We start from the raw sequence: 17328 nt of genomic DNA on the forward strand, positions 1-17328 counted from the left end.
CAATGTCTTAATTTACTTAAGCCTGCTGAATACTTGAAAGGAGAGAATTATTTTTACGTTATTATTTTTATATGTGAAATCTGATTAGAATAATCCTTGCAAGGCAGAGCGTGATAAGTGAATAGAGTAGGTGAAAAAAGGTAGTTTTGAAGGAGGAAATTGATTTCCTTCCATGCTTCCAAATTTGAATAATAAAATTTCACAAAGAACTCCTTTGTAAGAAACTCCTGGAAATACAAAAAAATTTAATTAAAATACTTTAAGAAGTCAACTCTCAGAGCTCCTTACAAAAATACAGATTGTTGCAGAATAAAATGTCTGCAAGACTCACACTTGGAATCCAGTGGCCAACAGTTTCAGGAAGCTGCGGGAGAATTTGAAAACCATTAGAAATTAGCCAGTGTCAGTGAGGCTATGGAAATCTGGGTGCTTTGCCTGCTTTTGTGACTAAGGAGTGCTTGTTATGAACTCCCAGAAAGACATGCACTGTGGTAAGATGATTTCCAGTTTCCAAAACAAGCACTATTTCTTTGAGATTGACCCAAAGGACAGACCAGATCACAGTCTCAAGTACACTAGGGCAAATGCACTCATCTCAGACTTCTGACTATATGAACATCAACAGATTTGTTCTCAGACAACTCATTAAGCTACTGTCTCTGCTACTGGTTTCTCCTGGCTGTCGCTACTAGTGGCTCCTACTGGAGAAGGACACTGAGCTGAATGAGGGCCACTCCTATGTTCTTTCCAGCAAGAGCAAGGGAATGTACTGGGTGCTGAACTCCCTTGAGAGTCAGTTTTTAAAATGTCTGAAAAACCATGCTCAATTTTGCTACTAGCAAATCCTTTTCTTGAAAGAGCCGGCACTTCAGCTCCTCGGGACATTCAGCACTTAAAAGTGCTTCTTTCCAGAACACTGCTGCAATCTTGAGTTTCTCAGAAGCCATTTCCAATTCTCTACCTGCCATCTTGTGAGCCGCCCCTGCTCCTTGGGTGGCTGAAAAAGAGATATCTGTGGAGCTCTGAGCAACTGTACTTGACATATGGTATTAAGATGTGCAAGGGAAGATGGCTGGCAGAGTATGACTCTCCTGTGGTTCTTTTGCCTGCTCCCATTATCTTCAATGAAGATTACTAGGGACATAAATGCTGAGAAGCCAGAAAAGAAGTGAAATGGGAAGACAGAGAGGGAAAAGCAAGCCGTGCCTACACAGCATACAGCTTTCAAAGTGGACTGATTTGCTCAGACACAAGATACTATGCAAACAAATTGTGTTGCTGCTGAGGCACCATTTACCTGAATAATCACAGTGATATAAAAGAAAGCTTGTGATTAAGGCACAGAATTAGGATCAGAAAGAACAGAAGGCCTAATCCAGTCTTCACACGTGACCTTGGGCATGTCACATTGCTCCTTTATGCTCAGTTTCCTTAACTACGTGATGAAGCTCTCCAGGGTGACAGAAGAATTAACTGAGAGCGTGGGAGAGCCCAGGAACAACTCACAGTTAAGCGATAACAGATTCTCTTTAGGGCCCACACCACCAGCCACTGCAACCCCTGCTGCCTTAATTCTTCCCACTGCCACTGATCCAGATGACCCAGACACCCTTGGAACAGCACATCCCTGAAGCCAAATAATGGGATGTAGCTTTAGGCAAAAGAATTGCATTTAAACTGCTCTCTATCTATCTGACACGTGAGAAGCACAGGCTGGATCCTTTACTATGCTGACGGTATTTGTGTAGTGCTCTCATCTGAGACTCAAAGTGACACAGCATCTCTTCCATCAAAAGCTGGCATTCAGTATGAGCTCTCTTTCCCCTTCCTCCTTTAAACCCTGGCAGCTATCACCAAACTACCCTGCTTCTGACGCCACTCCAAGGTCTTCCAGAGTCCTTTCCTTTGCTCCATCCCCCCTCCCCGCTCACCATAGGATACTGCCCCCAGCATCCACAGGGAAATTCTGCCACAGGCACTAAATAGTGAATCATAATCTAGGTGACAGGGTTTAAACTGGAAACAATCCCCTAAGTGCAGCAGGACTGTGAGCATCTTGGTGGGGTGGCCAAGCTGCAGCCTGCTCTTAGAGGTGCTTTATATTCTTTTTTCCCCTAAACAAAAGTTCATAGATGTGATTCCTGAAGTGACCCTCCGCTTTCTCCAGCTATCGAGACCCTGTATGCCACAGAATGCTTGCTCGGGCAGAGCTCTGCATTGAGCTCAAGGGCTGGGAAAAGGGGGAGGGAGGGAAGTCCCTTTACAAGGTCTCTGAATCTTTTCTTTGCTAAACCAGAAAGAGGGAACATTCATTCCCAGACAGGTCCACAAGCTGAGAAGCACTGGATGGAAGTGGCAATTTAGGCGCCTTCCTATGGCATCAGATGCCTACAGGATGCCCAGAAACATGCACAGAGCATCACTCAAGGAAGCACAGGCAACTCCGTTTAGCTATAACTCCCAAAGCGCAGGGCATGCCAGGAGAGGTTGCAAGCAAAAGGAACAGTTTTGTCAGAATGCCCACAGCAGCAATAAGAGGTGAGAGAAGATGGGAGTTGTTTGGGACAAGCAGGTACAACAGCCATGAGCCTTTTTCCCCTAAGAACTAGGAAGTCAATACACCACAGCATTATGGATCCCACCTGGAGTGGGCTGGTTGCTCACTACCTTTCTCCTGAGCTGGCTGGATTCCCACCCAATGGGAAATAAAGCTCTAGTCAGAGTCTACCCTTCCCTACTGAAAAGCTGCTGCCTCCCTGCAGCCATTTATCTGGCGTGAGAATAGGCACCAAGCAGAACAGAGGTGCAAAGGGGGCTGTGGGGAAAGTGATGGTATCTCCCCCAGTTGCACTCTGTGGCAGTTCTCCTTGGCACCGAGTACAGTTAAAACTGAAAACCCTTTAGCTGCCCCAGCTCCATGACCACTAGTTAGCCAGTGCCAGGAGAAAGGGGGGACCTCTTTACAGTGCACATGAACCCACTTAGAGCAATATGGTGACAACATGCTGATTCCTCAACCTGAAAGCAACTGGAAAAGTCACTTTAAAGACACGTGATGCCTGGCACAAGTGCACAGACTTTGGACACTGCAGCAGGGATGCAAGGAACTGCCCTTCTCGACTCCTGCTTGCTTTAGAGAGATTCCTGCTGGGGGAAGCAATAGCCCAGCATGGCCACTGCACTTGGAGGAACATTCGAATTACCTTGAATCTGGTTCCTCACCTTACCTTGCACGTGCCTAGAAAATTGGACATTATCTTTCTCAGCACTTCTGAACCTAACAGCCTTGTTCAAAATCCCTAAGGTTCTATTTTCCTCTCTTCCATTTCATCATTACGATGATTTGATGGTGGAAGAAAAAAAGCTACGCAGGAGACTCATGCCAATTTCTACCTCAGAGACTTTAGAGAGAAGCAGGCAATCTTTGCCCAGCTGCAGTAATTCCTCTGCAGTGCTCCAGACAGCATCTGGGAATCTGTAACGTGTGCATGTGTGCATGCAACTCCCACGCGCTGTTATCAATAATGCATTTGATGCGCAGGCTTCAGAGTAGCCAACCAAGGAAGCTTCTTAAAAGAGAAGACAACCCTTCGGTCTTCTCAGGAGGAAAGTGGTGAGGAAACAGGAAGACTTACCATCTTCATGCCATGTCTTATTTATGTCAAGAGAGTATTCACATTTCAGAAAGCTTTTAGCATGGAGCTGGTGCCTAGGTATGTATTTGGGGGATGGGAGAGCACATTGCTATGAACATCAAAAAACTTTCAACTTTCTGAGATTCAGATGCTAACTTACAGAAAAGAGCTGCATGAAAGCCTACCAGTGCTTCCCTTGTACAGTTTCTCTGCTCCTCAGATGTCATTGGCATGCCAGAGGTGGCAGGATGCCCTGATGGTCTCTTTGCTGCCCTCTTGATAGCTGAGATGTTAAAGTACCAAATTAGCTTGTGAATTGTGGAGGGGGGAGTTGAATTTACCAGTTTCAGAAAGGGACAACATTTCATTCAGAAGCTTTAGGGCCTGTCAGGCTTTTCCACACAGAGTAGCCACTGCATATGTAACAAAGGATGCGATACGTAGAATAACCTGTAGTGCACCAGTGGGAAAAAAGGTTCCCTTCTTAATCAAGCGAAAGCTATCTCACTCCCAGAATCCTTCCTGGAGTGGGGTAAGTCCCCAGGTCTACATAGCATCTGTCCATCGAGATGAATCTTTCCTTTTCATATGTACTCCAAAACTCACCAATATCAGATTAATAAAAATTGGTTAAGGAAAAAGAAAGCAACAAGGCGAGCAGCAGAACCACTTGGAAGATTTAACTAAAGAACAGTAAAACTGCAAGTAAGTGAAATTAGTCACAAGAGTAAAAGATCAAACATGCAATCTAACTGCAGGCAGAAGGGGACTGATACACCATAAAGGGACTATGGGGTATCACTCCAACCACGATTACTTGGTTTTCTAGCCCTGTGAAAAGTGTACAGAAGACTATTAGCAGCAGAGGAAGTTGCATATAAGCTTGCAAAGTAAGGACTAAACCATGATTCCAACTCTGCTCAGAACCATCATTTCTGGCCTTAGCATCCAGGAAAACTAGGATTTCCCCCCCCTATTTATGGCTCAAGAAAGGTTATGACTTGCTTCTTACTGCTGGAATTTCAAAATCTCTAACTTTTGCTCTTGCACAATCCCGTATCTCAGAATTCTGCATGCCTCACCCTAGAGCCTCCTGTACCATTTCAGAGGAGAAATACCAACAGAAAATGTCTTAGAGCAGAATATTTTTAAAAAGCTATTTTAAGTTTGGCCAGATTCTAGCTAGTTTATTCCTTCATTCAAAATTTACAAGTTGGATTATATAATTAAATATCCCAATAATATACATCCAGTAAATCTAAAAAACTCAACAATTTCTACTCGATGCTGACATGTGGGTTAGATGAGTGGACAGTGAGGTGGATTGAGAACTGGCTGAATGGCAGAGCTCAGAGAGTTGTGATCAGTGGCACAGAGTCTAGTTGGAGGCCTGTAGCTAGCGGTGTCCCCCAGGGGTCAGTACTGGGTCCAGTCTTGTTCAACTTCTTCATCAATGACCTGGATGAAGGCACAGAGTGCACCCTCAGCAAGTTTGCTGACGATACAAAACTGGGAGGAGTGGCCGATACACCAGAGGGCTGTGCTGCCATTCAGAGAGACCTGGACAGGCTGGAGAGGTGGGCAGAGAGGAACCTCATGAAGTTCAACAAAGGCAAGTGCAGGGTCCTGCACCTGGGGAGGAATAACCCCAGGCACCAGTACAGGTTGGGGGTTGACCTGCTGGAAAGCAGCTCTGCGGAGAAGGACCTGGGAGTGCTGGTGGACAACAAGCTAACTATGAGCCAGCAATGTGTTCCTGTGGCCAAGAAGGCCAGTGGTATCCTGGGGTGCATCAGGAAGAGTGTTGCCAGCAGGTCGAGGGAGGTGATCCTCCCCCTCTACTCAGCCCTGGTGAGGCCACATCTGGAGTACTGCGTCCAGTTCTGGGCTCCCCAGTACAAGAGGGATGTGGCACTACTGGAGAGAGTCCAGCGAAGGGCCACAAAGATGATTAGGGGACTGGAGCATCTCTCTTATGAGGAAAGGCTGAGAGAGCTGGGCCTGTTTAGCTTGGAGAAGAGAAGGCTGAGAGGAGATCTTATCAATGTGTACAAGTATCTGAGGGGAGGGTGTCGAGAGGATGGGGCCAGACTCTTTTCAGTGGTGCCCAGCGACAGGACGCGAGGCAATGGGCACAAACTGAAACACAGACACTTCCATCTTAACATGAGGAAAAACTTTTTCACTGTGAGGGTGACAGAGCACTGGAACAGGTTGCCCAGAGAGGTGGTGGAGTCTCCTTCTCTGGAGATATTCAAAACGCGCCTGGATGCAATCCTGTGCAATGTGCTCTAGGTGACCCTGCTTGAGCAGGGGGGTTGGACTAGATGATCTCCAGAGGTCCCTTCCAACCTCAGTGATTCTGTGATTCTGTGATTCTGTGACATTTTCAGCCTTCCACAAGGGTTAGAAATACCTATAAAAAGAAGTCAGACCCTGTGTCAGTGGACCCAATGGGTGAAAAATGATGGTTTCTACCTTTGATACACACTGCTTTTCTCCTGCTCTTTTAACCTACTGTCAGAAGGTCAGAACTGTGCTCAGCCTTTGAGAGCACCTGTAGAAGACAGGCCTTGCAAGGTGTCTTTGGTGCACCTTATTCCACAAGTCCAGATGCAAGGACCAGGTGTGGTTCAGGTGGGGCTAGAGTGGGTCCAAGGATGCATTCAGCCTGCCTGCACACTCTGCTGCCGGGATGCCTTTGGGCGCTGCTGCTGGCAAGGTGCCCCTCTGCTCCTCCCCACTCGCGAGGGTGGAGACCGCACAGATCGCAAGCTCCTTGGAACGAACACGCTGGCCGTCCCACACTCTGCAGAGCAGAGCACGCTGTCGGCATGCAACACATCACAGCAGTGACTGACTGCCAGTAGTCCCTTCAGTCCTGCTCGTGCCTTCACAGATGAGTTCACTTCAAGAGAAGCTGGAGAGATTTGGAGCTCTCCTTGCAGTAAAGAGCGGATTTCAGAAAAGATGCCAGAAGATGCAACCGCATTACAAAGTGGCTGATAATCCCAACAGACAATGCCCCTACTGCAGAGGAGACCTGGGAATGCAGATTTAGCAAAGCACCAAGGTGCAATTTAACTGCTTTGCTGAACTGGAATTTGTATAAGCATGTTTCAATTCCATTGAAACACACAGCCAGGTTGATAACTCCTGCTGAGTCCATTTACTCCACTGATTTCAGGGGGCTCGTGGCATGTTACAGCACCATGCCATGTAACTAGAGGTACCAGAAGTCAGCCCTATGTCTTGGGACTCACAGTACCAAACAGCTACAGGACCTGAACTCAGACCCCATGACTGAGATCTGAAGAAAATCATTTTTTGCTTTTCAAGTGCTTAGCCAGAACAGCAAAATTAGGTATGGTTCAGGCTCCCATCCAGGCCTTTCCACTACAGCATATTCCCCACTGATTCAGCCAGTCTGGCTTGAAATAGCCCAAGTATTTTGAACTTCTATCCCTTTCCTTTGGAAAAGTACACCACAGCTCAATAATTTTCCCCATTAAAAGAAGTTTTCTGTCATTTGGCTTCTAGTTATAATAATGTGCACACGGTCAGCAAGGTTTCTTCTTGTTTTTCTTCAGTCTGTCTATGACTGTCGTATCTCCTGCTTTCGCCTCCAGAGCCATTAGTCACTGTTTGGCAAAGGTATGCCATTCACTAGTTTTATCCAGTCTATATTTGACTTTGGTGTTATCAGAAAGGAGATCCAAATCACTTCATTAACACACACCTGACCTCAGCCAAACATGTCCTCGCTCAAACTTTTCTCTTTTCACATCAGAGTTGTGGATTCAGAAAGGACAATATTTATCCTCTCTCCACCACAAATTAAAACATTATAATCCCACTGTCACCCTTGATGTGCTGGAATTGTGGAAAACAGACAATGTCACTATTCATGGCCAAAACAGACACTGGATAAACAGTATTAAGAAATGAACAAAGCAGGCTGGAAAGTTTCAGGAAAAGCAAACTATTAGCCCAGGGAGAAGAGCTCAACTACTGGAATGTTCCTACATCTCCTAGACAGCAGGATGCAGAGGGAAGGCAACAAATGGGACTTCTGCGACTGCGTCTCCAGATTGACTATGGCGAGGGGGCCAGAGAAATGCATCCACTCCAATAAAAATCAGAGTTCTCCTTAGCCAAGTGGCTCTTGCCACTGAAGCCGCTGTGGATGAGACCAGTTACCTAAGCAGCTCAGTCTCAGGTGTGGAAGGAGCTGAGCACATGTAGCCACCAGGGCTACCCAAGGGGCAGGCTCTGCAGGAGAGGGAGATGGAAAGTGAGGCAGTTTTTCCCATGACCTGTCTTCTTGCATTCGCTCCAACACACTACATTTTGATGCATCGTAATGCAAAAGTGACAATCGACTTTTGGTTCTGGAGGCCTTGTGCCACTTTGACAGGCAGTGGGTTGGTCTGTGTGAAAGAAGTTTGGCAGTTCTCAGCTTAACTCCTTGTAGACAAGCGTCTAGGTCATTGGCACATGAAAGCAACTCTTTTATGACTGGACATTGACAAATACAACGAAGGAAGCAAATACAGCATAATCCTGGGGACCGAGCTGCCTAGGAGACATTCTGCCACATCATCTCCATGGCAGGATGGAAAGCTAGCCACAGCCTGGCCTATGATTTTTAATAATGCTGCTTGTCTAGAAGGAAGATGTTACCCTTCCCATCCAGAAAGAAAAATCCTTTCTCAAATAGTATTCAAAAAAATCACAGCTACCTAGGTTCTTCCTTCTGAGACTTGATTATGTTGTGCTTGCAACATGCAATGATAATACAGACTTTCCTGCAACCACTGCAATCAACCGGTGGTCTACATCTGCTGCAGTGTGTCACACAGAGCATCTTACCCTGAAAGGCTATTTGAGTTTACTGGGATGAGTGCTCCATTCATGTCATTTCTGCTAACTAGGGGCTTTCCTGCACGCCATTCCATTTTCAGTCTAGATGTTTTCCTGAGTTTCCTTTCAAAATCCAACTCAAAAACTGTACTGTATCAACAGTTCTGATTCAGCCTCATCATTTCTTCTACAAGGGTTAACTGATTGCACACCATGCACCAGAGGAAAATGGACAAGCTTTATACAATGCTACAGCTGCTTAGTAGCTGTCCCAAAGACACTGCTTACCTGCTTATCTAAGGGTAGACCCATACTTTTGGCCTCAAGGAAATAAGCACAACAGACACTGTGCAGAAGATGGCAGCTCTGACTGTGATTCATCTTTGAGATCTCTACTCTTGCCTTCCTCACAATTTAGAGCAAACCCCAACCTTCCCCTCCCATGTTTTGCCCTCCTCCCCCTTTCACACTTCAAGGAAATCATGTGGGATCAAAACGCTCAACTGGAATCTAAACATTTTGTTCTGATTTTATTAGGAACTGTAAAGCAATATAAAACATTTTAAAGTTGTTTCAAAATGGGTATCTGTAATGTTCCTTTGGGGAAGTGTCAAAATGAGATGAGTCAGTACCACCAGAGAATTTTTCCCTGATTTTCTTCCAAAATGAAATTTCAGCAAACGATTTTAATGCATCCCAATACTGACAGACCACTGTTTGCTAAAGGATATGTCCCATTCTCGCTTCCCTAGATGCTGTTAGGTGGAATGTAACACATTCCTAAATGTCCTGCTCAGCTAAGACTAAAAGAGAGCACCTCTTATGAGGCATACTTATTTCTCATAATTTGTGTTATTATTTTATGAGACAAGGAACAGCTAGCTAGGAAAATAGGATTATGTCCTGCTGTTACCAATTTTGTCCTCTCCACAGACTCCTGCTTGAACAGCCAAACACTGCAGATGAAAACTAAGCCTGACCCAACTCGAGGCATCAGATGCAATGTGCTGCGTGGCACTCTCCCCTCCTGGGAGCCCTGCCGTGGTGCTGTGCTAGGAAAGTTCGGGGAATACAGTCCCTCAACTAAGATGCCAAATAGGAAACCTGCCCAAAAAGCCACAGTATAACAACGTCCTGGTTCTCCTGCCAGCTCTCCTTGTCTGAAGAGCAGTCCAGCTGGTCCTGCCAAGTGAGGTCATACCCATTTTTAGGGCATGCCAGTCCTACTGCCACATTTGCTTTTACAACACCCTGTATAACCATCGAGCTGGTGTGGGCCAGCACCGTCACTGCATGACTTGCACTGTACACAAATCGGTTGGTGAGGAGCTCGCACTGCTGGGACGAAAAGAAACCTGGACCATTCAAGATCTTCTGAGTGATGGGACAGTCAAGAAGAGGAAAAACAGTGGTAGCACCTCATTGAGGGAAAAGTGACCACTTTGCTATTGATAGCTGTGTTTATAAGTTTGCACACTATGAGGGTGGTGTGCCAGAATGCTCATTAGAAGCTGTATTTTAGGAACATTCAAAGCAAGGCAGGAATCTGCTCCCAGTGGCTGGCCCTCCTCAGCAGAACTGCTGACACTGAGCATCCATTTTGTTCCCTCCATAATCATATTTATGATTAAGCCAGAGGACAGGAGGAGCTTTATACCTCCCAATTAATGCCTCTGTTCAACTTGCTTCCCTAGACAGCCACTGAAGAAGAGCACATGCTCTGGAGGGAAATTCAAAGCATATTAAATTGGCTTCTGCTGTGCATTGCCTTTGGAGACATTTTGCTCTCTCCACTGATCTGCTTCCTAACTGAGGCAGGTGAATCCCCCCAGTACGTGCGCTTGCTTGCAAAGCTTGCAAAAGGGGCATGAGCAGAATACCTGCCTCACATAGCTGTACTTCTGAATGAATCAACTAGGATCACTAGAGGTCAAATAGAAATTAAAGAAATGGCATTGGCTGGCACAGGTTTAAACAATCCAAACCTATTAGGGCAGAAAATGTAACATGATTGATTCCAGCCAATGACCTTGAAACGATATAAATAAGAGTGCAGCAACCCTAGAGGAGTTGTAGTGAAACAGAGCATTGCAAGGAGATTTAAAAAATTCAGTTAATATACATAGTTCTCCAGATGCTTGTTTATTATTATGCAAGACATGTTTATTATGCAAAGTGATAGAGCAGAATAAAAAAGCAGAGAAAGAAAATGAAAAGACACACTGAGCTCTTAATGTGACTTGGGTTTTGTCAATGCTGTTTAGGTTTTTTCTTTTTTAATTGTGCATAATCATTCCCTTATTAGCAGGAATCTTTGAAGTGATTCAAGCTCTAATTTCAGCATTTCAAACTCACAGGTTTATACTGTAAAATCATACTGAGCCCTTGTAAGCGACCCATTTTTTTTCCTCTATATTCCATATCTCTGCTAGGGCTTTCTCAGTCTTTCCAATAAATTATGTATCATGATTTGCTATTTCAAAAATAATTAGAACTTAGAGTTAAACAACAAGGAATATGGGAGAGCAGTACATTTTAGAAGAGAAGTGTTATGCACTTGGGGCAAAACCCATCTCAGCTGTAATGCCACTGAATTATACATATCATACTGAGAGCTGCAATTTCAGCATACTTGGAGTGACTGGGTGGGCCTGTAGTGGCTCTATAGGCCCATGATGAGCATCTGCTCCAGAAGAACCACGTTTACCTCACAGCCAAAACATTTTGCAGACACTCCTTTCCCCACACTCCTGTGAGCTGCAACAGGGGTAACGGAGCTAAAGCTGGGAGCCAAAGATAGAGTGGAGAAGTGACTACTTCAGCCTCCCACAGAAAGGTCATACCAACACTAGGAATCAATTTGGTAGTGGAACTATTAACTCCAGATAGACAGACAGAAGAGCATGTTCCGTGTCCTCTCACTTTACGATTAGGTTGTAAATTCAGTGAAGTAGGATGTACATTTTTATTCTGATTTTCTCTAGCCTCTGCAATAACCAGCCTCTGGTCTGGGCTTCCCAAGCGCTAAGACAGTACAAATAATACAGCCTGTCTTTCATTCATTCCATACACTGTTGCTTTGGTATATAATGCTAACAGTGGATCCCTATGGGAGAGTTGTACTGCTCCCCAAAGCAGGTGCTGATAAAAACCTTTAAGCACCATCAGGGAATTTACAGCTGCTCTACATTAGAAGAAATCTCAATGGGAACACACCAAAGACTTTGCAAGCTTGTTATGAAAACGATATTTTGCACCCTGTTGTATGCAAAGGCAGGTAGCTCAAGTCACCAAGAGCCTGATTTTCTTGCTTGCTAAGCACCTAATTCTCCAACAGACCTCAGAGGTAGCAGTCAGCAACTCTGGAAAAAAAAAATCAGGTCTCAAGTGTAAGTAAACAATGTACAGAGGTCATAAACATCTGCTTCCCAAACAAGCAGGTTTTGACATGTAATGCATTTAGAACTCAAAAGCTGGCTAGAGATCTATGGCAGACTTTAGGCAACAAATAAATCCACACACTGTTCCTGCCCATCCCTAACTGCACAGAAGAAATGAGGAAACTCATTAGTAAAGGTATCAGTGTGGCCAAGAACACAGGAGGGTTCTCAAAGGGACTGCATGTTTCTGCAGAGAACTTTCTCACTGAGTTTGGCTTTGGAGGACCTCCCTTAGCCCTGCTTTTGTGCTGGTGGTCACTGGGAAGACTTTTTCCAAGGGCTGGTTATTCTAAATCCATTCATTCAAGAGTTCCTTGGCTTAAGCTCAGAAGGAGCTGGCACAAATTGTCTCAGAGACCAGGCTGATAATAGCCTGTATCCAGTTTTGGTTTGATCCAGGGCAGAGGATGTCAGCCAAGGTCTCAGTTGGCATACACAGATTAAACACCACCAAAAAATAAAAAACACAGAGAAGATGTGTTCACTTACAGCCACAGACAATCTAGACTCAAGGTGGGGTGGAGATCAAGGATTTCCCTAGCCAGTTGCATTTTATCTTAAAGCAGTCCCAAGCTTTGGGGTGTCACAAGTCGTCCTAGCAGGGCTAGGTTTGGGACAAACAGCAAGTGAGACAGCCAAGAAGCAGAAAAAGTCCATCTTTCAATGGATCCGTGTGAGTGAACTATATCTACAGGGAACTACTGACTGTTTTTTTCAGAAATCCCTCAGAAAAGGCTTGGTAAAAACCAGGCACACACATGACAACAAAGGAAACTGGCCTGAGACAGAGCAAAGCTTTAGCTTAGGGTCTGGTAAGCAAAGGAACAGGGACGATATGTCCTTTGGTGTGGGAAGCAATGAGATCCAGATGACAGGGCCAAAGGCCCTGCTCTCCCCAGAGAGGAACAGACTGTCAAGTCCTGCCAAAGCAATTCTCCAGCACAGACTTTGAGACTGACATAGCTGTGCCAAATGGTGTTTTGGAGTAGGATCCCAGCCCCGCAAAGAAAGCTGCAGCATCCAAGAGACTACTTGGACAGGCTGAACACTTCTCAGCCACATCCAGTTCTGTTATAGGACCCTGATCTAATTCCTTGTCTTTGATGCTACGAGCGGCTTGACCCACGATCCCTACTCCTAACATGCTTTATCCACAAATTTTCTTTTCTTATCTTGGGGTCTGCTTTAAAGCACAGAGCATTCATTGATTTACTGTTTAAGTAACAGACAGAGCCACCAGTCAATACAAAAAGAAGACTGGGCCCAGTGAGCTTCATCTCCTTGGAGTACAGACAGGTCAGTAGCATCCATTTATTGCTCTCTCCTGATGAACCAAAGAGTAGATGGTCTATCACTCAGACCACCAGATCTGCTGAACTCACACTCTACTTTCCTGCATCCCTTGTTTTAGAAGTACTAGTGCTACAGGGAGTCTCAGTTCTGAGCCCAGGTCTCTTTACACTTGACACTGTACAAACACAGGGCAAGACTTCAGTCCAGACCCCTACAGCTGTGCGTCTAGGGTGAAGCATGCATGATAATGCAGTACCACACTAAACTTGGTGTTAGCACCTTCTACCTTCAGGACTCAGCTAGCTTTACAAACAGAAGAGATTTTCATTGTTAGTAAACTGATGTAATTTATTTAGGGGCAGTCATTTATGTTTACTGGGCTATGAAAGAACAGGAAGCGTCTGGCATCTACAGAGATCCAGATTGATCTCTCTGTCTCTTCTTGACAACCAGCCAGTTTCAAGATCTATCTCGCCAGGCATACTAACACAATGACTTGCCATTTCTTACCCTGTGCTACTGGGGAGAAAGAGTTTTGCTACCTCCCAAGGGAAAGGGGGAAATCCTAACCATGTGAGTGGTATAAAATTGACCAGGAAAGAAGACAGATGATATGGGTTAGGAAACATTGCATAGGAGCAAGCTGGCCTTTTCCATCTCAAGCTGCTTCAACTACATTAGCAGCATTGAAAGAATTTAGTTCTAGGAGAGGGCATGATCTTACAGGGAAAGTACTCTGAAGTACAGCCACCCAGAACTTATTGGGCAGAATGCCTACGAGGAAACCTAAAGCAAAATTAATTGACAGCTATCAGAGAGGTAAATAAAAGCTAGAGCCACAGATCTCTCTGGCGCATTGATGCATATCCTAAGTGGTACACACATTTCAGTAATAATATTTTTTTCCGCTACAAGCTATGAAGTATTGTGCCTTCTTCAAGCTGCATCTTATGTGACAGTACACTGCACTTACTGGAATGCTAACAACAAAGACAGATACCAATGGCATTAGTCCTGTGAGCCAGCAGCCTCTTACTATTCCAGGAGCTAGCCTAAGTGTTGGCTTTGTCTGGGAAAGAGGGTAGAGTACATCCTTGGGTCCAAAGGTTTACAGCAAGGCACATAGGCTAGGTAGATCAACATTTATGCCCCAAGCTACACAGACTGTTGTCCTTTTAGAGGTCCTATCTCCAACCTTACACATGCTTTTAAAGCAAAGTAAATGCCTACACAAGAGCAGAATCACTGTACTGTAAATTTACCCAAATGGAGATAAGATTAGAATCTAGACTATACACTTTAAAGATATCATAACTACAGAAATGAGAAGTGTATTATTAACCATCACTTTTTACTATGTAGAACTAGAGCAAAGTTATTTGAAGCATAAAAAATTCTGGCAAAGGGCTGCCATATTTAATAAATCACTGAATCAATTATTCACTGTGAAAATCAATTACTTACTTCAAATGAGAATCTTATGAATAACCTCATGCCCTTTCATGCCATCTAAGAAAGTTATAGGGGAATTAGTCAGTAAAAAATGCCTCACTTATCTTTTACGTGCATTAAAAAGATCACACAAATACAGGGAATTCTGCACAGCTGAAGCACTATGCCAACAAAATAGTCCAGAACCATTTTAACGAAGTCAGTGTTATTAGCGTGGATTTACATGGCAGTCAAAAGCAGAGTATGATCCATTAGGGCACCACTTACAATTAGTTACACAGGTGCAATTCAGAAGCAAATCCTGTTCAGTCCATACAGTTTCACAAGTGTGAAACCAGAATATAACCAGCAAACCACATTGTGACCTACATTAAGTAACTACTCAAAGGAAAACAGAAGTATATCTTCACAAGTCAGAAAATATTGCCACAAAACTCCACAGAGCCACTACAGAGTGAATATTGCATGGCTTTGCAGCAGCTCTCACCGATTCCTGCCTTTAAAGGTTTTCAAATACATGCACGTTTTCAGAAAAAGCTGGCTGGAAGTCACAATGCAGTCTCTTCCCCCCGCCTACAGACCCAAACCATTCCAGGAGCCCAGCAGTGCAAAGTACTTACCGAGCTGTAGAGATATCCCTCAGCATTCATGGCAACATATAGACCTGCCTTCACCCCTTGGATTGCCACCACACGAAGACCCACAGGAATTAGATTGAAAAGGGCTGCGGAAGGAAGAGAAAAGCAATGGTTATGGAGTCATCGCCCTGCAGGGCCACTGCTGTCTTGGCTCTGGGCCAGCCCACCCCACTCCTGACTCTTACAAAATATACTGAATTAGAAACAAAAGTCCTGCTTCCAGACACAGGAAAGGTCTGTAGCCATGAGGTCAACGTTGAAAGTAAATTTTAAAAAGTACTGAATTTATTTGCCTCTCAGGAGCCTAAATATATCCATCAGTATGTCTGCAATGCCAAGGGCTCAGATACACACTCAAGCTAACACATCTTAACAACGTACTGTGGGCCAGCTGAGCTACAGTAACTGCGCATGTACACATCTTTGCTTGTGGCAAACACAAGGTAACACAACTTACTTTAGATCACCCTGAAACAGACTTAAGACTAGTCACACTTTCTTGCATTTGCCGTATGCTGAAAGAGTATACAGACAGCTACCATGGCCAGAATGATGCAAATTAACTTGACTGTGTGACTGGTCCTGTGATTCCTGCTATCAAAGGAATAAAGAAACTCAGGAAGAGATATTCCCAAACTCCAGGACTTGAGCACTCTTCCACATTCAGAAAAAGCACTGGGTAGCATGGAAGACGACAAGAGCTTTCAGTACTCAATTTTACAGCAATCTTATTGATTAAAACATTTCAGCCACTTCCTCCCATTTATTGGAAGAAACAGCCCTCATATCCCAGTGAACAACCTTTCCCATGAGCACACACATTACCGTAAAGTCAGACTTTTGCTACATTCCTAACATAATCAGCTCAAAGGGAAGAGGACTATCAGTGTTGACAGACTGAACACTGACGCATTAGCATAGCTTTGTTTCAACTGAGATTTGTATGACAAGAGCACCCAGACGTTGTAGGACCCCTTGTGCATCAGCTTAAAAAGAGCTAAGTAGACCCTGTCCAAGGGAGCTCAGAATATAGAAAGATGGGGCACAAGTTCGGGCAGAAGCAGGGGCACAGATAACATGGAAAAGTTTCATTCAAGGCCTTCCCACAAAAACTGCCCTGAAACGAGAATAACTTTTCTGGTTCCCTAGTCACAAGGTCATACTGCCCCTTCTACATTCATCAAGCATTTCACGTGTTTTTTTTTTTTAAATATGTTCATTTATTTGTAAAATGACTATTTGAAATTTCTCAACAGATTTGGGTTGTCCAAATTAGCCCCAGGGGAGACCCATTAAGGGGCAGAATACAGAGGAAAGACTGAGTGACAGAGCCTGTGGTGAAGCACTCTGTTTTCCAGCTGACTGTAAGGATACCATCATCTAGCTGATTCATTTTATAGATCATTTTCAAAGTTTTGCCTGATGCATCACAGCGGAGTGAGCACAGCACAAAGGAGTCTTCACACAAAAGTTTCAGGAGAAACAGTCCTGCTTCCCACTGTGCCATTGCCCAAGCCTTTCCTTGCCTGGCAGCAGCATGTTCCACAGACCACCACTGATTTAACCTCAGCCCTGGAAGCTAGAACGGCTTTTGCCAAAATGGCCCATTCAAAGTGCTACTGCTCCTCAGGCCTGGCCAGTATTAATCCTGGAATGACAAAAAGGGATCACTCAGGTCCAGCTCAACTCCAGCCCAAGAGACCAGTTACACTTAGACTTGCCAAGAAACACACATGGATTTTACTCAACGACAGGAAGGTGTGCACCCAAGACATGTTTCCTAAGAACCTCCCTCATATACAGTCTTTGAATAATTGCAGAAGAGACAGGAGTTTGTTGGGAATGTCTTAGAAGACAAAAGTATTTGAAGTAAACAAGGGAAAGAAGGAAAGAAAAAGAAATAAAATATGGCTTGATTCTTTTCTTGCAGCCAGTGGTGCAGACAAGAGCTTCACTGAAGTCACAGGAGTCACACAATTTCAAAGAGAAAAAGCAGGGTCCAAAGGG

The 17328-nt window shown here is 44.5% G+C and overlaps 1 protein-coding gene across 3 annotated transcripts in view; it reads right to left on the reverse strand.

The window, feature by feature from the left end:
• Nucleotides 1–17328, reverse strand: part of FGF12 (fibroblast growth factor 12) — a 247446-nt gene that overhangs the window by 65653 nt on the left and 164465 nt on the right. For all 3 annotated transcript variants that reach the window (XM_067301797.1, XM_067301795.1, XM_013955411.2), the window contains exon 3: nucleotides 15304–15407. In XM_067301797.1, coding sequence (XP_067157898.1) covers nucleotides 15304–15407 — 104 coding nt within the window. The remainder of the gene's footprint in view (nucleotides 1–15303; nucleotides 15408–17328) is intronic.

Source organism: Apteryx mantelli, chromosome 9 (genome assembly GCF_036417845.1).
Source record: "Apteryx mantelli isolate bAptMan1 chromosome 9, bAptMan1.hap1, whole genome shotgun sequence".
Taxonomy (NCBI): domain Eukaryota; kingdom Metazoa; phylum Chordata; class Aves; order Apterygiformes; family Apterygidae; genus Apteryx; species Apteryx mantelli.